Here is a 27,665-nt window from a genome sequence, read left to right as displayed (position 1 = left end):
TACATTTTGCTTATATTTTTATATACACGCCTGCCCAAATTAGTGAGCTTTATTATTTACTGTCAGATGGTTTTTCTACACTCGGTGTGCTGAAAATATTATTTGAAACTAAACTATCTGAGACGTGATGCATAAAAAAAGTTTCAAATTCATTAAATTTATATTCAGATATAGCAGGTTGTACAAAAATTGGCGTATAGGAGGCTTCTGTTAACACTCCGCTTAATATGTATTTTTTTATGGATATACACACAATAAACAGACAACACTATAGAGTCAATAAATATTAAATATGGTAATAGAAATCATATTTGCGCACAAATATGTTTTAAATCATATTCTAATTTTATTGTCATTTTATTTAGATGGTATAGAATAGATTACAGATTATAGAGTCAAAATGATAATTTTATTCATCTGGCAATAAAAAAAATCATTAGAGCTTTATTTTAAATTTTTATTCATATATATTTCATATCAATTAAACTTTTAGTTACGTAATCGAGGGCGCGATTTTTAAATTCATTTTTGCCAACAATGGACATATTCGGCGCCGTGCTGACTAACTGGAATTTAAATTTCCCGCTGGGAATTCAGGTGGTAGCTTTGCTGAAAGAAATGTCAAGTTGCCGCATTTATTTATTTATTTCCTGACATTGTCATTTGTTTTGACACTTTAGTTATGTATTACGATTTTTTTTTAAATAAATAGTGTTATTCTTTTTAGAACCTCTTTTAATGCAAAGTGTACAAGACAGCTTAATAGCCGTAAAAAACTCATCGCAACTTTATTAGAATATTTTGAACGAGAAAGTGGAAGTAATGACCTAAAAGTTTATTTGGTATGAACTGTATTTAGAATATATCGTCTATATACAAGCAAAGCACATGTATAGTCTATAAAATGAATAACTTTGAATTTTGACCGTTATTTTTTACCAACATGGCAAATATAAAATCCCTCTGTCAACAAAGTTACTGATATTCTTTAAATTGAGTGCCTGAACGAATCAGATCGGTAACTCTTTTTACTTTCGTGAAGTAGAAAAGGAAAATATTAAAACAAGTGACAGTTCTTCCTCTTCTTGCAAAAATCAACACGAAATGTCATAATTGTCAAAAGTAAAATGTCATCAGCTTTTGATATTTCTAAATATCAAACCAATGCCGTCTCTAGTAGAACAGCCTCGGAACGAGATTTATGACGTCACGCTAGTTAGATACTACGGATTAATAAATATGTTGTAGAATACATGGAAAACATAATTATTCCTCGTATTTTTTGTTTGCATTTTAAAAATGATACAGTTTACATGAAATATACATAATATACAGTTAATAAATACAATATACCTATTTATAGGAATAAATACTTTGGCAAATAAACTATGAACCATACAAATGCAGCAAATGTTTTACAATATACAAATAATGAATAGGTACATAAGATAATGGGTAAAATGTAAAATATATTTTAAATTTTGTGGTTTGAAAATCGATCTTATTTTTACAAAAAATATTCAATATCTACTAATAATGATGTATTGTTATTAATGTTCGAAAAATTATATTTGCAAATAATACAATATCATAGAAAAAAGGCGTCAGCGATGGCTATGAAATAAAGATCGCCTGTCATTTTATATGTAAAATTATTCTAAAATTTTTGATTTTCTTGGGATTTAGGTTCGGGAAAAACGCTGATCAAGTTTTCATTTGGTTTTTCATTATTTTTATTTCGTTAAAAAAAAGTTTTGGCTAACATTATAGCCTCCATCAGTGTTGTGTCATATGAAAAAAATAGTGTCAAATATAATCCAAAAAATTACATATAAAATATTCACCCCACACACAACATAATGTTTACTGCAATTAATAAACTAATATAAACTTGACAAAAGATGACCACATATTTTTTTAAATTATTATTCTTAACACTAAAACTATCTACATTGACTATGGAATATGATTTCAGCCATACTGTAAAACATATGCTGCATTTATATGGTTCATAGTTTATTTGCCAAAGTATTTATTACTATAAATAGGTATATATATATATTGTATTTATTAACTGTAAACTATATCATTTTTAAAATACAAACCATAAATACGAAAAATAATTATGTTTTCCATGTATTCTATAACATATTTACTAATCCGTAGTATCTAACTAGCGTGACGTCATAAATCTCGCTCCGAGGCTGTTCTATTAGAGACGGTATTGCGCCAGCATGGCCGCAAGTTGCTAACCTAATAAAATTATCACTAGAAAAGCCCGCGGGAACTGTCAAATTCAAAGTTATTCGTTTCACAGACTATACCTTTTATCAAAACACAAAATATAAGTCGAGAAAATAATCATTTCTAATGTATTTTTCCAGTACAAATATATCGCTATTATGGACTTAATGAATATGAAAATAATTTAAAAATGAAACTAATAATTTTTATAAGACATATGTTTGGATTGTAGACACACGATATATTCTAGAATTAAACATATATTATGATGTCTTAATATCTATACAGTATATTGTCTGATTGTGAAGTAATAATCTAGAAAGATTTGACACTTACTTAAAAAAATCGTCTTTGCAAAATAATTGTCCGTTTCTTGCAAAACATTTGTCGGTTAGTTGTACTCTACATTCGGTGCATTGTAGGCATTTGGCATGCCACGTCCTGTCCGCTACTTTCAGGATGAATCGGTCAAGGATCAGTTCGTGACAGCCACCGCATTTTGGTATAGTAGCTGAAAAAAAAATTGTTTTTTTTTATCAAAAAGAATTAACCATAAAGTTATTAAACATTTTGAATGCTTATAATACCGTATGATCGAAAAAAAAACGGCGTCCAGTTGGCTTGGGTTGGAAATGACAGCGATCTTCATTTCTTTATTGGTTAGAAAATGACACTCTGGATAGAATGACATATCATATGTCAACTGTTGACATTTTCGCATATGGTTTATTTGAAATTGCAATATGAGGTTCATAACGACAAATTAACTCGAAATACCAAGTGTGTGGTACCAAATTATTTGTAAAAAATGCTCAGCCACCCTCGTTCCCTTTCAAAAAAGTGAGATATGATTAAAAATATGATTTGGGCATCTTTTAACCGATCAGGACAAGATACTAAAAACATTAGACGATTATATCTATTTTTCCAAGGCTCCTTGATTAAAAATTAGTGTTTTTAAGACAGCCGCAGCATACTAGATTGAAATTTAAAATAATATTGTTTTTAAGTGATAATTTCAAAAGTTGACATATAATATGTCATTCTATTCAGACTGCCATTTTCTATCAAATTAAGTAAATCTAACACACTGGTCAAAGGTCAAGTATTTAATATTTTATAACTCTAAAATTATATCTATTTATTGCGTACTGTTCTGCAATTGTCCATGTATATTATTTTGTTATTTTAATGAGACTTAAATTTTTTTGAATTGTATTATTTGTATTGTGTATTTTTTTGTGCTTTTGTTTGTTTTGTGAGTGCTTTGTCGATGAAGCCGTTTTGGCTTTATGTACAATAAAGCGTTGTTTGTTTATTTGTAAAAAATTCCGAGGATGCCATTTAAAAATCAAAAGTTGTGGTCATTTCCGGTGAAACAGGAAGTGACCGAAAACAATTGAATACGTCAATCAATCCTAATTTATGTAATATACTAACATACCAAATCTCGTTTTTTTATCTGAAAAAATAAGAAAGTTATAGGGGTGAGCAACTTTTGACACGCACCCGTTATATGTCTATTATTTGGACTTATTTTACAAATAAGTGCAAAATACCCTGGTTATTTTACTTTAACAATGAAAAAATTATTTGTTGCTTAAATTTTGAGAACCATTTAGGTCGAAGTATACTACCCACAAAAATATCTACTTATTTAAGGTACTAATTTAAGGCTCAACCCGTATAATTTTAGCGTAAGTTGGCTGGGAAAGGATGATCGATGACATTCAGAATATAATTTTTCATTTAAACTATCAGCAGTCTTCATATTGAAGCCAACTATGACGCCGCTTTTTTTCGATTATATGAAATGAAGAGCTACTTATCATTTTATAAAATGCGTTTCATATATCAAGAAGTTACGTACTGATGGCAAAATTTTACCTACTTTGTGAAACTGATTCCTTAGTTAAAATACAAAACTACTGACAATTTGAGCGCAACTTAGAGGTACTGGTTTAACCACAATGTTAAATTGTTTATTTACACTTACTTAGGAATATATCCGGAATTTCATCCAAACAAATCGGTGGCACCCGGTACATATCAACATCACGTTCCTCCTTAATAAAATTAATCATTTTCTCTTATTTTCAACAAACCCTAATATTTATACACCGAAAAAAATACACCTCACGAGCTTTACCGCTCTCGCTTTCAAAAAAAACCACCGCACATCCCGAATCCGTCCGCTACACTGGCGCCCTAAGGGCGCAGCGGCGGCGCTCGTATCGACCCTAAGCGGCGCCCTAGGCGTCTATTACCCCCTCTCTTATCCCTATTTGAAGGGGGAGGAGCCTATATTCCGGCGAGCACTGTTATTGGCAGTTTAAAGGCGTCGGGGCGGAGCCGACGCTTTTTCGACGTCGCGATGACGCTGAAGAGCGACGTAACGACGTTACCCCTCTTCTTGTTGATGGATAGAATAGGGGGATGTCAGTAAAAGGGGTCAGGGGGTGATGGTGGTGGTGGTTGTTATGAAATATTGCGGTATAAAAAGTGAGTTTGGGAGGTGGAGGGGAGATGGATGGAAATGTAGGAGTAGGTGAGGTTGGTTGGAGGTGAATGACGGTGGAGGTGTGGAAGGTTTTCTTCTTTTTTTATCGTTATCTGATTTTGGTTTTTACTGAGTGCTTCACGAGAACATTTTGAATATGATATGTCTATGAGGTATCGCATTTCTTACCCTGGGCAAAATGTACGTCTTATAGCCATACAGCCTTTTGCCAAAAATGAAAAAGATCTCTCAACAAACAATCAAGATATTGGATTGTATCCCTCTTAAGTGGGACACCCTGTATAAATAATCATTAACGGTTCTCGAGTTACAACCAACGTCCTCTTCTTTACCCTTTAAAGTAATGAATGTTTAAAGTACCTCTAACGTAACATACACAACAGGCACAAATTTTCGGTAAATACGGTTAAAATATGAAGTTTCATTAAAGCGCAGGAAATTCGAGAAAATTAAATTTCGGAACGCGGAAAACTGTAGGAAAACATCTTTGATCCCGAAAACAAACAATCTCTCTCGGCCGCTTCGCCCTCGCCGTCTAGAAAATGTATTTTTCACGGACGAAGAGACGGGAAATCTTTTCGGCTTTCCTGAATTATTAAGGCTAACTCGCCTAATCTGAGACGAAGTTTCTGCATTTTATAAGAGAAATAATACGGTTAGGGCCGTTCTAAAGACAGGCAACCGAGCGTACGATTCTTTCTACTTTTTCGTTCTTTACTTTTGCTTCCAGTTCAAAGAGTTTTCTTTTTGCAGAGTTTGGAAGTTTGATGAGAAAAGTGACTTGTGAGAGCCACTTTGACATAAGATATTGAAGACGGTCTGTTATTGAATAATTTATTTATTAGCTGTTATCTATAAGCATAACAGTTATTGCTTCTTAAAAATAACAGTTAACGAAAATAATTTGCTGCTCCACCTTTTCTACAAGCTTACGGCAATTGTTTCAAAAAATAACAGGTATGAATATATTGCTGACAGCGACCGTTGGCTGCTACTTGATATAGGAATCGCCGCTTCACAAAATTCTACCTAGCTCGTTATTAACTATTTCACAAAATAAAATAACAGGCGGTTAACAGCGAGCGTTGCGATGTGATGCTGGAATCTCTGCGCCATGAGCTATAAACTATAGTCTGTCCCACGAGAAGATCCTTGACAGTGATAGATGTGTCTGTCATTTTAATTTCAAAGTAGTTTATTTTATTTTACAAAGAAATAAGTTGGTACAACTGGAACGCATAGCAGGAAATATTTAAAATTTGACTGACAAGTGATTACTTCAAAATATTGTGAAAAAAACTGTATAAAACTGAAAAAATGTAATTGAGTTATTTTATTTAATCAAAACGGTATGTGTTAATACAAAACAAACAAGAACAAGACACCATATACCAAAAAAATAGAAAAAGAACTATTTCTTACTTTCAAGCTTTATGAAAACTTCCCGCATTTATGATTATATTTATCAATATAACTTATATGTACAAATACAACTTTGTTATATTCCACAGGAATAAATAAAACAAACTATTTTATTAATAATAACATTTACCAAATTTTATACTTTAAAGGTTGATTAATTATTATCTTAATATTTTTAAACCAGTACCTTTTGACATTATTTTTCTGCAGTACTAAAATCCATTATTCACCTATCGTGTGATGTCGATATTTTACAGCTACTCCAGTTTTTAGTATGTGTTTAGTATGGTCCTACCATATTCGAGATGCACTTATCTACGACGAGATGGTATACGAACTTTATTGATGGTAACTTGTAACTTTATTGGCGTATAAGATTTTCGGCCTGGGCAGCGAGTATTAACCATACACTGTGCTCTGGGCTCCGGTTAATTTTCACTCGATTTTTCCTCCACTTGACTTCAAAAGACACAAAACACAGGTAATAACACGAATCAAAATGCATTATCTTCCAAAACGCAAGGTATTTGACAAAAGTTGACACAAAATTATAACCTATAATTTGGCAAGACTTTGACAAGCGTCAAAAATCTAAAGGCGAGTTCATACGCATCGGCGTCCGTTTGTCGTTCATCGTTCCGTCAAACCAATAAAATTGAAATACGATCTGTCATTTTTGAAATAAACCAATAAAACTGGTTAAAATCAATAACAGACGACGTATAACGGATTTATATTTAAACCCATCCATAGTTAACTTAAAAATTATTAGAAACTTTTTTTAGTAAAATAAATAGATTGGTATGGGACGTCATCTGTTTTTCTTCTGTCATCGTCTGTCGAAATCTTACCTGAGAAAAAAAAACAGAGTTTAGACAGTTGTTTAAAAAAATAATTGTTTTAAGATAAATGAGCTGCAAGCTACAGAAATATTGATTTTATGATTTTACTTATTTTCACTGCAGTTTAAAATAACAGAAAACTGCCATTTTTAGATGGTATTTATAAACAAAGTAAGAGTTCCAAATATGGTATTAGCAAAGAGTAGATAAGACAAGAGACGACAGTTCGCGCGGTACCTTTCATGTTTGAGTGGTGGGGAGAGTGATCTCGTCTCGCTTGTCCTTTTAAATTTTAATTATTTTTTTTTCGCGGGAAATTTGAAATAGACTATTATTAAAACTTGTCTGTATAGCTTATAAATAGTTACTGTATGGGTAAAGAAATAAATAGAAACGAAAAAAAATGAGTTTTCTAAATATTATAGAAAATAAATTATAATTAGAAACATATTTGTCGGGGAATAAAGATAATAAAAGCAATATTTTGTATATCGTTGGTAAACAAGAGAAAGTGACCAAGTCGATTTGTAAGAAATGTTTTTTACATCCTGTAACTTTATAGCTATGCATTTGCGCACCCGCCATGTTTATAGGAACTTTTTTTTTGTATTTTTTGACGATTAATCAATGAGAATTTATTTAACTATTTGGCAATTTAATGACATTAAACTTTTTTAAAGGAATTAAGGCACATTAATTAAATTGCCTTTCTCATCAAGGAGACTAAAATCGACAAAATATCAGAAGACAACTTTTAATCAGCATTTAACGGTTTACACAATTTTACTAACAAAAGAATTTTTCTCAATTCAAAATAGTCTCTAAACGTTAAGAAATTCGATATTCTCTCAACGCAAAATCTTGCTAAGAAGATTCCTTGCTAAAATATTTACTGATACACCATCTGGTTTATACCTTGACGACCTTTAAATAGCGGCCTAATTAATTAAATGCTATGCCCAATTAATTAAAAAACGTTAAAAACTTTGCCCAAACTATAATAGCACCCTAAAGTAGCTCCGTTGGCATAAACGGGGTTAAAAGCTGCCTGACACCGCACTCATGAATAAAGAAACATGCACTTGCTTTAACACCCCCTTTTACCGGGGCTATTTGCTAAATGGAGTGGGATTAGAGGCCTGGCACAGCTGCACAGTGGACCCAAATATTGGAACTTATGGGCCAAACAGAATTGCGGAAGTTTTCACCTACGAACTAAAAGAAGTTTTTCGATATTTATTTTTAGCGTATCTCTTAATTTTATAGTAAAAATATAACTATTTGTATGAATAAATCGTGGCATTTATAAAGGTCTGAATATTTCGCCACTCAAAGAGAAAAGTAAAAAAACAAAAACTAATCTTGTAAAATGCCACTACTGAAATCTAAATAGAAATCATCAGTAGCTTTTTAGTCTCAAATTTTTATAACTAACAAAAAGCACTTAACAGGGGATACATCCAGGGCCATATTATATTATACATATTACTTTCCACTTTCCATCATCCCAGAGAGAAGAAAACAAAAATAATTATAAAAACAAACATAAAAAAAATTGTTTATAAATTACTCTTAATTTCTAATGTATAGGATAAAAGTAATTTTCCATCATCCCCCCTTTTCTGTTATGAAATTTTAATATGTTTATTGTTGAAGTTTAAGTCATTTATATATTTTATCTAACAATGATACACACAGAAAACATCGTAGAAAATTCACTCTGTATACTCTCTACCTGGAGTACTATGCAATAAAATAATAAATCAAATAACTAAGATGCTAGTAAAACTATTCCTATCAAATCAATCATTCATCAGATATAATAGAATTAGTTCAATATTTTCTCAAAACTTGGAAAACTTAACGAATCACGAATAAAATACAAAGATAGAACTATCTTTCACTTTTACTGAAAGTATGAATATACCGATCAGTTATAATAAAAATATGTTCTTACGTTCATTATTTCTTCAGTAACACTGAATCAGTCAAATTGCGTCAGTAAGATTGGCAGGTGAAAACCACCCTTTTGAAAAGAAGATGAGAATGTAACTCATGGGTACCTTTTGTAATATGACCACAGTAAGCAGATATATTTGAACACTCAGGTGCATAGCTACATGGTGCCAGCTAAACCAGTTATTTGTCGATGAGCCTTAACTCTATTCTGAACTCTCCATTTTCATTTATTTACCCTCTGTCACAAGCCTTTAAGACAAAAGATTGGAATAGGTAATGGATCCTTATTCTTCTTGTATTCAGTGTGTTGATTTCATTATTGCAGTCATATCCTCGGCGTTATTGATTAAAAAAGTATGACCAATATTAGAACAAGTATGGTTTTTAAAAAAAATATGATGCATTTAATAGACTTCTAGATGTTTTCTTTAACTAAACGTGTCTGATAATATTTTTATAGGTCAAAAATCCATGGCACCTTGATTCTGAACAGGAGGGTGTGTCTGACGAACTACCGTACTAATAATAACTGCTTGACATTAATTTTTATTTTAATATATGTTGATACGTATATAGTGCTAATTAATAAAGAAAAAAACTCATATACACCTTCCAATAACCGGATCAAACCAGATTCCTGATATACCACACCATAGACTTGTAGATAATATGGATTTGTTTTTTTCTTGACATGTGTCATAAATCACAGATATGAAGAAAAACTGACCTCGAAAGAATAAAACTAGTTCAATCCAGATAACTGCGTCTGATGAATTTGTTTAATGAATAATCCAGTCGGTTATTAATATGGGAATTCAAATTGATTTTTTTAGCTTGGAAAATGGTTATATTCCGTGTTTATGTTACGATATTTTTATCTATAATGCATTGTAAAAACGCAATTTATTTTGTATAAGAATATTATGTATTATAAAAATCAGTAGCGTTTCAAAATATATTTATTTTTCTCTCAAGAAATACTTTTTCAAAACCCTACTAAGCTATAGGAAGCAGCATTCACAGAGGTAAGTTTTAACTTTAGATTGCAACGCAGAATACACCTGTAGCATAGAATATAAGGAAAAGAGTAGCTCCAGTCTCCCAAATATTTTCGGCTAGCCGACATAATTTGGCAGATTGTTGGTAGCATGTTTGAGTTCCGCCGTTCGGGCTGCGTTCCAGCGTTGTGTCCCAGAACCAGAATCGGATTGAGAAAAATGAGTGCGTTACTGGGTACTACTATATTGGGTGTCTAATGTATCCGTGTTTTCTTTTTTTGTAGATTATACAGGGTGAGTCCTAAGATAACATAAGTCACATGATAGGTCACATTAGACTCCAGAAACCCGTATTTTGTTTTTTTTTCGCGAAAAAGATTTTTTGAAAATTTGGAAATTTATTTAATTTTTAGTTAAAAAACAAAATTTCTTGATAATATGGCAACGTAGGTAGTAGATTAAAATTATAAAAAAAGAAAACCCAGAAACAAACCAGCGGTTCTCAAAATTTAAACAAAAAGTCATTTTTTTTAATTTTCAAAGTAAGATATCTCAGTTATTTTGGACATAATATTTGAAAAACGATAAAGAGAAAATACGTTTCTTTTATCGAGATCTGCCAGCCCTGAAAATATTTGCACTTATTTACTACTCACCCTGTGTAATGTTTTAAAACGCAATCTTTGGGTTAATTTCTTTCTATAATTAACATTATATTATTAAAATTTTTACGTATATTTTTAATTTTAGTATATTATAGCAAATTTTCCATTTTATAGATTAGGTACATGAAACATACTGATCAAACCATATTTTATTTTATTGTGGATCCAAATTTTCCTAATAATGTACATCTCTGAAGAGTGATTGACTATCCTTTGCCGATCAAGGCGTTTGGAATCATGATGTAATTTTATATAATACTAGCGTGTACCAGCGACTTCGTTCGCGTCGAATTAATCATTTGTAATGGTGATGATAAAGCAAAGCAAGAATTTCCATTAACATACAAACTGGATAAAATTTTCTCACATTTATGTCAGCATGAGAAAAAACAATATGGCGATATTATTATATAACTTGGTAATATTTGGGGGGTAGTTTCATCTCGTTGGAATTTGACTTTCAAAAAATCCGTTTGCCAAAAATAAGCTTTTTACGTCAAGCAGTTTAAGCAGAATCGTGGTTAAGAAATTACCCAACTTTTTGGAACACCGTGTATGATTTTTTAAAGAATTTCAAAATATGTAAAAAAACCAAATAAATTATGCTTGTCCAAGCGTTTTCCCGAAAGACTAACCGTTTTTTAAATAACAAATATTGTAATATTTGAAGGGCGTTTTTACCCTCTTTGAATTTGAGATTCGAGAAACCCCTCCTTATCGAACCTCTACACCTCACAGTCAATCCTTTTACCAAAAATCAGCTTTAAACGTCAAGCAGTTTAAGCAGAATCGTGATTACTCCATGGTCATATTTTATGAAACACCCTGTATAAATTTATAAAAAAATCTTAAAATATGTAAAACAACAAAATAAAATATACGTGTTTAAGAGTTTTTCCGGAAAAATCACCGGTTTTTAATTAAAAAATATTTTAATATTTGAGGGATAGTTTCACCCCCTTAAAATTCGAGTTTCGAAAAATCTCTTCTTATCGAACCTCTACACCCTAAAGTCAATCTGTTTTCCAAAAATCAGCTTTTTACGTCAAGCCCTTTAAGCAGGATCGTGATTAATCAATGACCAGATTTTTCGAAACACCCTGTATACATTTTTAAAAATCTTAAAATATGTAAAAAAACAAAATAAAATATACGTGTTTAAGCGTTTTTTCGGAAACTTGACCGTTTTTTAAATAAAAAATATTGTAATATTTGAGGGGTGGTTTCACCCCCTTGGAACTGGAATTTCAAAGAATCCCTTCTTATCGAACCTCTACACCCTAGAATCAACCTGTATGCCAAAATTGAGCTTCTTATGTTGAGTGGTTTGAGCAGGATCGTGATTAATCAGTATGTCAGTCACTTAAGGATTTTATATATTAGTATAGATTAAAAAAACTGTCCGCGCGCCAGTGATATTAATTATCCACCCCAACATAGTTTCGAACAAAAAACTATTGGCGGGCGCTCAACAATTTTATGTAATACTAGTAACTAATTAGTATCGAATAAGTATGTTTGAATATTTATTGGGAGTGGTGGGCATGTAATATATCAGGAATGAAATAAATTCATAAAAAAAGCATGTCCCGCTATAGAGCTTATCACGCATTGAGACAATGCATAAATAAATACGAACGTTAATTTTATTATTAATTGCGTTTTATTACAAATGTTGATATATCTCACCGAAATACCTTTTATTACTGGAAAGAAATTCAGAATAATAATAAATCAATCAAGTTAAAAAATCGACATTTGAATTTATGGGAACCAGAATATAGTAATTAGGTACAATGAGTGATTAAGTTTGGCCCATGAGGTCTGGTTTATTATCAGACGCCATTTGAAGAATAAATTCAGTAATTGACAAAAATCTAAAGTCATAAATGTTCTCCATTTCCGATATCAGACGTATCAAAGTTCCGATATCTCCGAACTACTATCCGATCTATAGTATTTATAAATTTCAAAAAAAATATAGTTAATATAAAACCGTATACTATTCTAACTTTATAATTGTATAATTTATTTTCACTGGCCGGACTACCACAGTTTAAAGAATATTATATCAGTTTATACTCTTCGCCCGTATCAAAATTCCTCCCGCCGCTCCCCGCCTGTCTTGTAGACTTGGGTCAGTATTATTTAGAAAAAATCGAAATAAAAATGAAACTTCTACAACCTGTATCTCCGAAACTAAGCGTTTTAGGACATACATTTGTACGAACTTTTTTACTGACTTTTATATGCAGAATATGCTGCCGAAGTTTCCGGATCACAGTTCGGACCGTTGACTTTTTGTGCCTCGGCTGTATGTTCAACACGAAAATTGTCATTTTTATTCCTAATACAACAATATAAGTATTATTAAATTGACCATTAATATAATTTTAAACAATCGATTTTATTTAATTAAATACAACTAAATAACAGTCATTACAACACAACTCTGGCCTAATCTATGCATCTCTTAGAAAGGCGTGTCCCTATTTCCATTACTGATAAAACCCTCTTCCTATCGAGATCGATTCCACTGATACCAACAAACACAGAGTAGCTTTTTACCTTCTGAATAGATAATGCGGGGTGACATATTTTCGAGGGCTATTTTTCATCGGTGCTAACGCTAATAGTAATTCGTTCAACCAGAAATATCTATCATAATTGATCTTTTAATACTCGTTATCGACAGCAATCTTTTATCGTTAAGTGTATAAAAAATACATATTCGACATTATGTAAATTTCAATTTGTTCTTTTCGTATATTATTTCACAGGCAACTTTGAATTAATGATGAAAAGCTTTTTGGAGTGAAACTTCTTTATGCGGGGGGGGAGTAAAAATTCAAAGCCGTGACACACGGCTAAGAAAATCCGTATAATTTAATAAAATTTGTAAATCACTATAAATAATGAATTGTTTGTAACTGAACTGAAATTTCTGTTTTATTAATCCGGTAAAAGATGGAGATAAACAATTGTGATTGATTAAAATTTTAATTTAAGATCAAACTTTTGTTAACAACATTCTGCAAATTCGAATAATGATTTGAATAATGACAAGACAAGTGACATCTGTCTAAAAAAGACAGCGATTTAGAGTGGCAATTTTGATTATGCAAAAGAAATACATATTCTATGAGTCTACTGGTTGCCTAACGATTAACATTAATTTAAAAATAAATCCCCAACATGAATAATGAACAAAATATTTAAACAAAAACAGACCACAGACCAAACAAAACAAATTGTTGGTTAGAAGCAGGTTAGAAGCAGTTAGTAGTAGTCAGAGCAATGACTAAAGAATATAAGGACATGTAACGCCCCTATACGGGCTGCAGCAGAATTTGTGACTTTAGAGACCTTTCTTTTGGTGGCAAACAATGAGTCATCATTTGGTCACCAGCAACAATTTTAGCGATTTTTAATAGTTTGTGTGTAGTAAACTTTGTATAAACTTTATTACAATGGTGATTAGTTGTTCAGCTTTCAAGTGTAAAAGCAGCAGCGATAAGAAAGAGCCAAGAGTTACGTTTCATAGGTAACTAAACAGTCCACTCCAACTTTTTAGCGTTTTCTTATTGAATTCGATAATTATTTTTCAATTTCAATTAACATCTATATGTACATGATATGTTCTATACGTCGATACTAGTTTTGTACCTTTTGTTAACATTTTAATACGTTTTTTTCGTAATTAATTAGGATGATACACCATAGGCGTAGTCAAAACAATTATCAAAAAATTATTTAATGTAAGTAATATATTTAATGTAAGCATTCAGAATCTTAAAGATCTGAAAGAAGAATGAGAAAGTATAACGAAATAAGATATATGCAGCCTCAATGACAGTATGAAGAGACATATACAGGCAGCTATAGCAACCAATGGAGGCAATACAAAGTATTAGGGTATTTTTTACATTTTTTTTCTGTTTGTATAGTTGAGTAGTACAGATGTTTTCTTTTTTAATATCGTTAGTTCTGTTATTGTTATTAATGTTTATTAAAACCCGGACTGTGAATGGTCAGTATTTAACGTTTTTTTAAAATTTAATATAGAGTATCCAATGCAGCGTATTATGACGTTACGACAATAGTCACCAAAACCATCTCGACATATTAAAAAATTACATCAAAAAGTAATGATAATTGAAAAAATTGCAAATTGATCGTGATCAGTTCGTTTCGCTCTTAAAAATTAATCAAAGCATGTATTGATATGAATAGAAAAAAACTAAATACTCAGGAGTCATGGTTCTGACCGTAAAATTATATTTTAAAAAAATATACACACGAAGTTCTTGCACAGGGTGTTTTAAAGTTAAGATAAAAAAGCAACCCCACGATTAACCCTGTATAATATGCCAAATAATAAAGTTTATAAAAAACTGAGTTTACGAATTAAAGTTGATATAATGATATACAGTTTGCTAAAAAATTCATGAAAATAGGGCTAAAAATAACAAAAATATAACACTTTAAATTTGACCAACAATTACTCCGTTGCTTTTTTTTCCATCTGAGTGTACTATTATGCGTGGTAAAAGTTTTATTAAATTAAATGAAAAGGAAAATGACACCAAAGCCTTCCGTGCTTATCGAATTATTACATAAATAAGGGGTGGTGCACCAAAACCCATCGGCGCATTTAAGGCCATTCATCACCTCGAATAATAAAAAAACCGAGCCGGCTCGATCGTTTTTGGCAAATGGCACCGACTGACTTCCTTGTTGTCGTCGACAAATTGAGTTAAGTGTAATATGCAAAAAGTAACTGAGCTCGTTCACGGACCGGATCGTCAACAGATGGTGTGTTTTTCTGTCCCATTTGAGCATTATCGCCGCTCGGGCTGCTCGCTGTACGTGTGTATGTGCAAGAAGTCAGTCGGACGACGCGACGGGGGTGAGTTGTGCTTTCCTAAATGCAGTTTTCGCACACTGCACCGAAACGCTTCGTTTATTTTAGGCTAATATTTTTATCGGATCAATGCATATTTAGATATCTATAATATATATAGAATATATATAATCATTTGTAATGGTGATGATAAAACAAAGCAAGAATTTCCATTAACATACAAACTGGATAAAATTTTCTCACATTTATGTCAACATGAGAAAAAACAATCGAGAATCCTCTCCTTGTCGAACCTCTACACCCTAAAGTCAATACGTTTGCCAAAAATCAGCTTTTTACGTCAAGCGCTTTAAGCAGGATCGTGATTAATCAATGACCAGATTTTTCGAAACACCCTGTATACATTTTTAAAATATCTTAAAAAGAACAAAATAAAATATACGCGTTTAAGCGTTTTTTCAGAAACTTGACCGTTTTTTAAATAAAAAATATTGTAATATTTGACGGGCGGTTTCACCCCCTTGAAACTGGAATTTCAAAAAATCTCTTCTTACACGATCCTGCTCAAACCACTCAACGTAAGAAGCTCAATTTTGGCATACAGGTTGATTCTAGGATGTAGAGGTTCGATAAGAAGGGATTTTTCGAAATTCCAGTTCCAAGAGGGTGAAACCACCCCTCAAATATTACAAAAATTTTTATTTAAAAAACGGCCAAGTTTCCGAAAAAAACGCTTAAACACGTACATTTTATTTCGTTTTTTTTACATATTTTAAAATTTTTTAAAAATGTATACAGGGTGTTTCGAAATATCTGGTCATTGATTAATCAAAAAAAGCTGATTTTTGGATTGACTTTAGAGTGTAGAGGTTAGATAAGAAGGGATTTTTCGAAACTCGAATTCTAGGGGATTGACCCCACCCTAGCTATTGTAACACCAAAGGTTCCAATCCCCAACTGCAATATTCGTCACATAATTTCTTATGTATATTAGTTTAGTATTTGTATGTGTTCGTTATTTATGATATTCCCGGGCGGTGGCAGCACCGGCGGAGAATGCACCAAGCCTATACTCTAGACCCCAACATCAGAGCCGGCAAGAAGAACTGCGAACAAATCTAATGTTGTTAATAACTTCACTATTGACTTTAATACCGCAACATGTCGTAAAGAAAGCTTCTGAAAAAAATCACCACAGAGTAAGTATTTAATAACGAAGAAAACTGCACACATGCCTTTCTTAGTCTGTGTGTTGTCTGGATTGGAAATTCAAGCAGCTCACAATTAAAGTTGAAAATGGTAATACCAATTTCAAATCCACTTTTACCTTTAAAAAATAAATATCACACTGTAAAAAGAATTAATTAGACGATAGCGACACCTCTATTTACCAGTGGTAAAACTCTCCCTTAAATTCGCCAGTTGTGCCGTACCGATCTTTATGGGGTGCCCGTTTTAATTCACTCTAAGCTATAGCGTCAGCTCAGCCTTTATCGTCTCTGATCCGCTATATTTATCGTTTCGGTCCATTTAAATGGGTGCCCTTTCTTGTGTGTATTGGCGCGCCGATCATGTATTTATGGAATTAAATCGGTGCCACTGATGCCAGTCTGTTACCGACTATTCGCTCTATTTGCATTGATGGGCTTCGGTGGGGTGGCAATGGGCGAAATGGAGAGACCCATAAAGACCGCGGTCATGGGTGATTTATCTCCATTTAAATGGGGATTTAAATTGTTCGTGATTTGGATATGCATTAACTCGTTCGAATAGATTAGTAAAATTAGTTAATAAAGACGTTATAGTCTGTTGTCTGACCCAACGCGTCTGGAATTTTAATTTCACAGTAGTTTATTCCATTTTACTGATTTTACAAAGAAGTAAGCTGACACAGTTGGAATCCAAAGCGGAAAATTAATAAATTTATAAAATTTTAGTGTCAAATGGTTACTTCAAAATATGAAAAATAATACATAAAACCGTAAATGCATAAAATTTTATTAAAAATATATACCGGGTGCGTCTCAAAAGTGGTTCACCCCTATAAGTTTTTTACTTTTTCACATAAAAAAACGAGATTTGGTATGTTAATATATGGCATAAATTAGGATTGATTGACATATTCAGTTCCTTTTGGTCACTTCCTGTTTCACCGGAAATGACTATAACTTTTGATTTTTAAATGACATCCTCGGTATTTTTTTACTTTAGTCTACAACTTTTGACATTTTCTCATATGGTTTATGTGAAATTGTAACATGCGGTTTATAACGATAATTTGACTCGAGATTCCAAGTGTGTGGTACCAAATTAATCGTAAAAAAATGCTTTTTCCAAATATGCTAATGAGCCATCGTTCCATTTGAAAAAATTGAGATATGATTAAAAATATGATTTGGACATCTTTTAACCGGCCAGGACAAGGCACGAAAAACATTAGACGATCAAATCTATTTTTCCAAGGCTCCTTGATTAAAAATTAGTGTTCTTAACATAACCATGGCACTCTAGAATGAATACGATTTTTTGTAAAGCCAAAATGTCAAAAGTTGACATATGACGTGTCATTCTATTCATAGTGTCATTTTCTATCAAATAAAGTAAAGAAAGGCCGAGGGTGCCATGTAAAAATCAAAAGTTGTAGCCATTTCCGGTGAAACAGGAAGTGACTATTCAAAAACAATTGAATAGGTCAATCAATCCTGATTTATGTCATATACTAACAAGTTTTTTTTTATCTAAAAAAATTAAAATGTTATAGGGGTGAGCCACTTTTGAGGCGCACCAGGTATATATTTAGGTGTCACGTGTTACAATATACAATATCACGAATAAAGGTGTATGTTAAATAAAAAACCACACGCAAATAAATATAAAAAAGAACTACTTATTTCTTACTTTCAAACATCAAGAAACTTCCTGCATTACAGAGGATTTTTTGGAGAGATGAATCCGCCACATAGGTATAAACATTTTTTATTATACCGGATGTGTCTCAAAAGAGGCCCATCTCTATAACTTTTTATTTTTTCAGATAAAAACGCGACCTGTTCTGTATCTGCTGCCCTGCATATTTGATTGTAAATAAAACATCATGCTTCTCTTCGAAACATAATGTTTTTATAAAAGACTAAAACAGTCCGGCTCTTTATGTGCGCGTCCGGTCTAATTGGTCAAAACTTTGCCGCCCAACCAATTTATCCCCGCGATGCTCTAGCGATGTGCGATATATTAAGTCGGCTCCTGTGCACATGTAATCCGTGCACTTGCAGCTCGTGATTGACTTCTGATTTCGCCAACTACAAAAATGAAATTAGAGCGTAATAATTAAAGCCAATAAAATTTAGTAGACGGTCTTTGTACTTTTTAATTATTTAATGTATAAATAGGATATTATTAATGTAAAATAGATTGGTGTAAAATCTCAAGGAGGAAAACTGATAAAAAAATTTTCTTTTCCTAATAATGTGTGTGTCATACGCGGCTTCTTCACACTTCTGCACACCGATTTGTCATAGACTGAATGAGGCTCCGAATAATCTCTTGAAGAAAGGCGTTTCACTACTCTCGAAGATTTTCCCTCAAAGTTTGAAGATCTGGTGTTTAAAGATCTGGTTGTGGGCGACTTTGTAGTCTTGTCTTTAGAAAGTCCCAAAGGTGCTCAATAGGATTGAGATCAGAGCTATTAGAAGCCAATCCATAATTGTGATATTGGACTCTTCAAGGTATCGAGTATCTACTCTTGCAGTATTAGGCCTGGCATTATCCTGTTGTAAGATAAATTCTGGACCATGCTGAGCAGCAAATGGAATAACATATGGTTCAAGAATTTCATGTCTGTATCGTACAGGATTAATTATGCCGTCTAGAAAAATATGCAAATCAGTTCGCCCATTTAAAGTTATACCTCCCCATACCATGACGGAACCTCAACCGAAATAAATCGTTTCTCTGACTGTTGTGTCCAGATATCGTTCTTTCAGTCTTCTGTAAACTCGGGCATCAGTATGAATTAGTCGAAAACGGGACTCGTCCGTAAAGAAGATGTGCCTCCACTGATCAACGCCCCTGTGAAGATGTTCTTAAGCAAATATCTTTCATGCCCTACGATGATTAGCAGTTAAATTCGGCACAACAATTGCTCGCCTTGATCCAATGTTAACTCCATATAGCCTATTTCTTATAGTCTGAGTTGATATTCGAGTTCCTCTGGCGATCGTAAGATTTTGTAGGTTTCTTGCGGTAAGTGTTCTTTCAGGAAGAGTGGCTTGAACAAGATCGATCTTCCCGCTTCATTGTCCGCCTTACTCGTTGAGGATATGGTCTGCGGACAACAAAACCATATTTTCTGTGTCGATTCCACAGTCTGGAAATGACCGATTGTGTCACATGAAAAAGCTGCGACACGTATTGTTGCGATCGACCCTCCTGCAATAAAGGTGTGGATCTGATGACTTCTTCAGTGTTTAAACGCTTTCTAGCACTGTTTGGTCTTCCCAAAACATTAAAATTTGCCATATTTAACACCAATTTTGATGATAAAGAAGAAAAATTATGCTAAATAAAAAACTGATGACGGGAAAGAATTTCGTTTTTGTATCAATTTATGCCTGAAAATTAATCATTGGCTTCCCTAATTATTTTAGAGAATAATTCTATTTAGGTTTATTGAAGAGCACTAAAACCCACATTCAAAAGAATAACTTTTGGTTTTTTTAAGTAGCCCGTTTACGAGTTATCGCCGATTTCTTTTTAAATATTTCTCCTTTCTTATGGCACTGTATTTACTTATGAGCACCAGTCAAGGTAAAAGATAACTGTCAAATAAAGTTGTCAGTTATTGAATATTGTAATAATACTATAATTAACCTTGTAATTGATTACTTTAATTCATATTAATTTGTATTTATAAATACATCTTTAAGATTTCCGATGTAGGAATGAGTTTTCAATAATAATAAAGCACTAAATAGGTAAATTTCTGAAATGACAACTTAATTTGACAGTTAACTTTTATCTTGACTGGTGCTCAGTAAGTAAATACAGGGCCATAAGAAAGGAGAAATATTTAAAAAGAAATCGGCGATAACTTGTAAACGAGCTAATCAAAAATATCTAAAGTTATTCTTTTGAATGTGGGTTTTAGTGCTCTTCAATAAACCTAAATAAAATTATTCTCTAAAATAATTAGGGAAGTCAATAATTGACCCCATTAAAATTTTCATGGGATTTCCTATGTCCCGTCCGACGATGCAACACCCGGTATGTGATCCCTAACTCGTTTTCATTAGTTTAGTACTATATAATTTTAATCATTGATGGCCTACTGAAAACTAGAAAATATTTTTATTGAACATAATATTTTGGTCGACTCTTATTCTCTTCAGAAACTATTATAACTTATCTACGTTCTTGGTGTATTGATACATATAAGTAATTAACATTTTCATAACTTTATTAAAACATCTGAAACCAAAAAGTTTGTTTTACCCAACTGTATTCCTAATATACCTCCATACATTCCTTCCCCAATCTATTCATACATCTCCCCCATCAATACACACATACTATACATCCACACAGACAATTCCCTTCTCCACAACGCGCGGCGCTGACAAAATGGCCCTGCCGCTCTATGGAGAGAGGCAAATGAAGAAGACCGAAGGGGTGGCGGTTGCGGGGGCCGGAGAGGGGAGCAGACGACGGCGCTCTGCCCCCGATTAAAGGGGGGAAAGGGGCGGCGTAGGCCGCACCCGTGATTACGACCGTCGAGGGTGGGTGCGTTTAGCGGGGGTTACGTCGATGTGAGCAGGGGGAGTAGTACTGGGGGAAGAAGGGGAGAAATGGTGGCAAGGGTCGGTGGAAAGCAGGAAAAATTGTCGGAGAATGACCTAAGAAAAAAAAAGGAACGGGCTAAGTATGTCTTCAATGACTTTTTCTTTAGTTTTGTGTGGGAGTTGTACGGAAAGTGAGGTTTCTTATTTTTACCCTTTCAAAGTGTGTGAATTTTACGATAATGTTATTTAAATTTGAAGAAGGTATGTACTATATGTATCTACAGGGTTCGGCAATAGTGCGACGGGCATACGTAGCTCCTAGAATAAAAAACTTAGAAATTTTGTGTGCAAACCTAAAGTATGTACTAGCATGTATTTCCGGAAAATATTTTAACTTCTATATAGTGGCTCAAAAAAGTGTGAGTGGATCGGGATGATTTTTTTAAATGGAGCACCTTGTATATTATTGCATTTTTGGCTTTCTTTCAGATCACTTTACATAATCCTATGAGTAAATGTATTTTCATAATTTCAGAGATATTAATAAATAAATAAAACATATACTAAAAGCTGGCAAAGGTTAGTCTTGGGTCGAGATTTCCGTATGTAAGAAGAGTATAATGCGTTTATAATGTACTGAACAAAGAGAGAACAACAGTGACAACAGTTGCCAAACATATGAAATAAACTGAGAAATTGAGCACATTGCTAAGACACGTGGAAGGGGATATAGCAGATTCGTCCCATAGTCGACCGATACCGATCGACCAACCGGATCGACCCAATCAGTACTTAAAATTCTAGGGAAGGGTACATCATGCGTACAGTTTTACGTTTTACTTACGTAATACTTTATTTGTTTATTTATTAACGAGTCGTTGTAATTTTCCCTATAGCTTGTAAACTTTTAAGTGCAAGTTAGAAACACTTCCTTTTTTGGTAAAAATAAGTAGAATTGAGTTGGTGTTCAACCGTAGTCGCGCTTATAGAACTCTAAATTTAAAAATTGATATGTCGAAATCTATTAGAAATAATTTATTATAGTTTTTCTCACAAACATTCTTAATATTTCTGCTATATTTTGTTCGCAGACAGTACTTGAAAATCTTTATAAATAAAAAAGTTACACGATTGCTGAAAATTGCTATGCACCTATGCAGTAAATGGATGGATTTTTGAAAAAAATTGAATGAAAAAAAAAACAAGCAACCAATCGAAATGTTCTTATTTAAACATCTTGTAAAAGATCCGAACTTCAAAATAAAAAAAGGAGTTTCAATATCTAAAGTGGTTCTTGAGTTAAATCCTGTTATGTGTTAAAAAGTTGAGTTTTTAAATTATCGCGATTACTGACCATTTCTCGTTATAAAAAATGGACACCCTAACGATATCCTTATAATTTAATTTCAGATGTTCAGAAATATATCTAATGATTTTATCTAGTTTATCTAGTTTTCGAAAAAAAGTCTTTTAAAATAAGCGGTTTACGATCGTGATTTTACTTTACTTGATAGGGAAAGGCGTACCGGAGAAATGTGGCAACGCCGCAACAGCACACCGTCGCATTTCTCTCACTCCGGCTTAATAAGATCCCCCCTATGCGATTTACTTCCACACATGTATATACCGACCCAAAAGTAAGAGTTGCCAGCACGGTATATTTTTAAGCGTTTTTTTAACAAAATTGTTACAAATACCAGAACTCTCCTGAAATCAAAACTATATTAGGTATTTACATATTGTTACGTTTTTCGTCGGTTCCGTGTGGATAGAAAGTTACAATTTATTTAAACACAATTTATTTACACTAAGTAACAAACAATAACGATTAAAAGACTTAAAGAACTATATACAAACTATTTATCTAGAAAGAATTTATTTTTGAATTTAGCGCGACAACTGTACTCGTCTATTTATTTCTGTCCTCTTCAGGCCCCAGCCGTCGGTTTATATACCCACAGCTAAAGAGTTCTCGAATAATCCATAGATCATTAGGTGCATAGAAGAAGGTTTCGAATGTTCTCGTATGTACTACTTCATTCCAGTGGAACTCGATTGTTCTCGAACGTTCGAATGAATCATTACGGTGTCTATTCTTTAATGCGATATTAAGGTCATATGGGGGCGGGACATATAGTTAGGTTAGGTCGAGTCCACAAGGGTCCGCAACAATATTATAGCTTAAATCGCTGGAAGGCTTTAAAATGGCGCTTTCCACGAAGTCATGGCCAGTTATGGTTTCCACTTAAAAAACATATATGTTTGTGTCATATGTAAAAAATAATAGGCTTTAGAAAAAACGGAGAACAGAGTCTCATTAAGGATGCGATTATCTACAACTTTTATCTGAAAACTTTTTGTCTAGAATAGACTATAATGGAATTAGGGCACATTTTTAAAATAGCCGAAATTTGTTTTTTTCGAAATATCTAGTAAACCATAAACTATTTCAAAAATCCGATAGGTGCATATTTATGACCCCACAAAACTGCAACTCTTTCCCCATTTAACTGACTCTCTATCGCCAGTAGTTAGCGAGGTACCCATAGAGAACATCGTAGAAAACTCATCTTGTAGATAGATAAATGCAGAATTTTTCAGCAGGATCTGAGACTACAAAGCGTATTTCCGTCAGGACACCACAACGCCCTCGCTACGTCCCCAGATGGCAGACGTTTTTCGGCCCTTTTACCTCGTTACGTCGCTTGCGGGTCTTCGGCACGCGACCGGCATGTGGTAGGCGATGGACGGCGACCGACGTCGACTACGCCACGTGAGCTTCGGGACGCCAAACGTCGCGGCGTCGATTTCCGAGCCACGCGGTGCGGTTGATTCGATTTTCGGACGCATTAATCTTAGTTTAGGTGCGGAGCAAGAAGGATGGCGTTGCAAAAGTGGAAAGGTCGGTGTCAGGATTGTTGGCAGGAAACGGCCAGTTGCGGCTTGGAGATGTGGAAGATGAATGGATGTTACGGTTTAAGCAGAGAGGAAAAATATTTTGGAAGATACTTAATGCAAAATGATTTATGATCTACCCTTTTAAATAACGACTACGTTGTTCTGCATTCCATCCTAATGCCGAGTCTAGACCAAGCAGACAAAACATCGACACGACAGAAACATTCATGTTTTACGACAAAATTGCGACAAATCCAATACATTTTTCCGACATTTTTGTCTCATTTTTGTTTTGTGTCAAAATTCGGAGACTTTTCAATGTCCCGTCTCGAGTCGGTAAAGATCAAATCGTCTATGTTTTGTTAGTATATTTTACAAGTTGTCGGCGCAGTGTGGATGGTGTGTGGCCAACAACAGTAGGAGATTGTCTGGTCCATATACAGGGTGTTTCAAAACAAATGCGAAAAACTTTAGGGGGTGATTCCTTGTTCAAAATGAAGGGTAGTTTGTTGTATAAACGTTGGGTCAAAAGTCAACCATTAGGGAGATATCGCGGTACAAAGATGGCGGAAAATTAATGTTTTTATTTTTTATCTTGAAAACAAAAAGAGATAGACTAATGAAATTTTATGGAAGCATTACTGTTATGAAAACACACTTTCAGGTAATTTTTTTACTTTTTTAAAATGAGTGGAAGGGGTTGAAATAAACTGCCCCTATCATTCTTGTTAACGAAATTTAAAGAAAAATCTTATCAAACACATGCAAATGCTTTAATTTGGATAGTTTAGTTTGTTTAGAAACTTTTTTATCTCTTTTGTTTTTTTGATAAAACTCACCGATTTGAAATTAAAAAATAAAATGTAAAGCATTACATGTCAGGACAAAAAACATTTTTAGATTAAGAATCTAGTGATAATAACGATAATAATAATCATCTAGATAATAACGTATTGCAGTAGAGTAATGTCAAATAAAATAATATTAGGAACATCCTAAACAGTAACAGCGGCCGACTAGATTTTTTCCTAAAAAAATTACAGCAGCCCACTAGATTCTTTATCAGAAAATGTTTTTTGTCCTGACATGTAATGCTTTACATTTTATTTTTTAATTTCAAATCGCTGAGTTTTATCAAAAAAATACAAGAGATAAAAAAGTTTCTAAACAAACTAAACTATCCAAATTAATTTTTTTGCATGTGTTTGATAAGATTTTTCTTTAAATTTCGTTAACAAGAATGATAGGGGTAGTTTATTTCAGCCCTTTCCACTCATTTTAAAAAAGTGAAAAAATTACCAGAAAGTGTGTTTTCACAACAGTAATGCTTCCATAAAATTTTATTAGTCTATCTCTTTTCGTTTTCAAGATAAAAAATAAAAACATTATTATAAACCTAACGTTTATGAAGCAAACTACCCTTTATTTTGAACAAGGAATCGCCCCCTGAAGTTTTTCGCATTTGTTTTGAAACACCCTGTATAACTGGTCCATATGTCATATGGTTACACTCGCAACAACTAAACTTTTGATTTGCTGTACTTTTGTCTATGCGGTGTGGACAATTTGTCTCAAGTTTGTCTTGTCAGATTTCCCCATTTTTTTTGTCGCAAATTTGTCTTATTTTTGTCTATATATGCCTATTGGTATGGTCGGCTAAAAATGTTAAATATAAAAGTTATAGGGACGAGGGACGGTTAAGATATACATTTTAAAATTATTATAGAATATACAAGGCTTCAAAAAAGTGTGGCGGATATATGGACATATGTTTTTTTAAATGGAACATCCTACTTTTTGTTTTATTTTTAGATTCTGCGTAAAATCCCATAACTTTTTTACATATAATGTTATATACCTATTAGTATTAATATTTTTTGTAATATTTAAATTTGTTTAAACCAATGATAGATTATAGTGTGGTAAATATACAGGGTGAGTCTTAAATAAGTGCAAATATTTTTAGGGGTAGTATATTTCGACCCCGGAAACACGATTATTAAGTTTTTTTCGCAAATAAAAAAATTTGAAAATTTGAAATTTTTTGAAAAAAAAATTGTTTTTTTTTAGTTTTTAGTTAAAAACATAATTTGTTGATGTTGGCGACATAGATTGTAGATTAAATTTACAGGAAAGAAAATCCAGAAAAGATTCAGTGGTTCTCAAAATTTTAGCAATTAAGTAAAATAATTCGATTATTTTGGATTTATTTGAAAAACGGTAAATAGAAAATATGTTTCTTTTATCGAGATCTACCAGCCCTAAAATATTTGCACTTATTTAAGACTCACCCTGTATATGTATTTTAAAATCAGTAAATAATAAAAAAAACTGTTATTTGTAAATAACAGTATCAGTTCCAACTGTTATTTCGAAATAACAGTTTTCTACACCCCTGATATAAAATAATTGCTTTCTGATCCTTTTGCTTTCTGACAATCACTTATCGAAAACAAAGACATCTAGTGCACTTAAGATTCGGCATCTTTTAGCTTTGCTCCCCACATAGTTTCATCCAAATAAATTGTAAAATAACTTCTTTGTTCCCCGGTCCAACTTTTCCCGTTTGTCAAATTTATTTTTCCAATTCTCCGATACCCAATCGTAGCAGAGCCAGTCGAAAAACGCTAAAACCGACAATTTATGGCCTATATCGATATATAGGTTGAATATTCCGGTTCCTATGCGAACATATACAGAGAGGGATAATGGATAATACGGTACGTATGGCGGATTTGCCGGGGCCACGTTAATAAGGCTAAAAGGTTTTTCCTCAGTCAATCGATACGTTTCATTTTGTTCGTTCCGATTTAGATATGGAAAAATAGTATCGAACGCTTTTTCCTAGTAGTGGGAACTATCGAATGAATACTATCGAAACATTCGATAGTTGCAATTCATTCGAATAATTCGATAGCTAGTAAAAAAACATTCGTTGAAAACTATTCGAATAAAAATTATCGAATAGATGCGTCATCTGCCTTGAAATATTGTATTCTAGTAATTCGGCAGCAAAAACCATTCATTTATAAAATTCATTCATTTATGAAATTCATTTATTCGTCAGGATCGATTATAATAAAATATTAACTGGATTTTAGTTGTCGCCCGGCTACGTAGATTTCTTTCGAAAGAAGCCGGCATCTTTGATTTTTTGCGGAGTCATATAAAGATAAGGACACATTATTTTTTTTATTGAGGTGCTAGTATTTACACAGAAAATACATTATGAAGGGCGCTGTTGCCATATATTGGTATTAGTTGATATTAGCAAAGAATATTATTGTTTGGCTTTAGTTAGTTAGGGATAGCATGTCTATATATTTTGCATTTTTTTATTAATATTCTGTTGTTAGGTTAGGTTAGATAATAAAATATTTTGGATGTAGGAAAATGATTTTTAATGTTTTTAAGCAAAGACTGGTTTAATAAAAATAATAATAACAGTAATAATTTGTTATACCTATTAACAACA

The 27,665-nt window shown here is 32.8% G+C and overlaps 1 protein-coding gene across 1 annotated transcript in view; it reads right to left on the bottom strand.

The window, feature by feature from the left end:
- The window catches only part of LOC115875374 (LIM/homeobox protein Lhx3), a 73,136-nt gene that overhangs the window by 7,491 nt on the left and 37,980 nt on the right, over window positions 1-27,665 (bottom strand). Inside the window, exon 3 of the mRNA XM_030890799.1 lies at window positions 2,581-2,755. Coding sequence (XP_030746659.1) covers window positions 2,581-2,755 — 175 coding nt within the window. The remainder of the gene's footprint in view (window positions 1-2,580; window positions 2,756-27,665) is intronic.

The sequence above is a fragment of the Sitophilus oryzae genome, unplaced genomic scaffold, assembly GCF_002938485.1.
Source record: "Sitophilus oryzae breed Bouriz unplaced genomic scaffold, Soryzae_2.0 scaffold_1385_pilon_pilon, whole genome shotgun sequence".
NCBI classification, from domain to species: domain Eukaryota; kingdom Metazoa; phylum Arthropoda; class Insecta; order Coleoptera; family Curculionidae; genus Sitophilus; species Sitophilus oryzae.
This window is presented reverse-complemented; position numbering and strand designations above follow the sequence as displayed.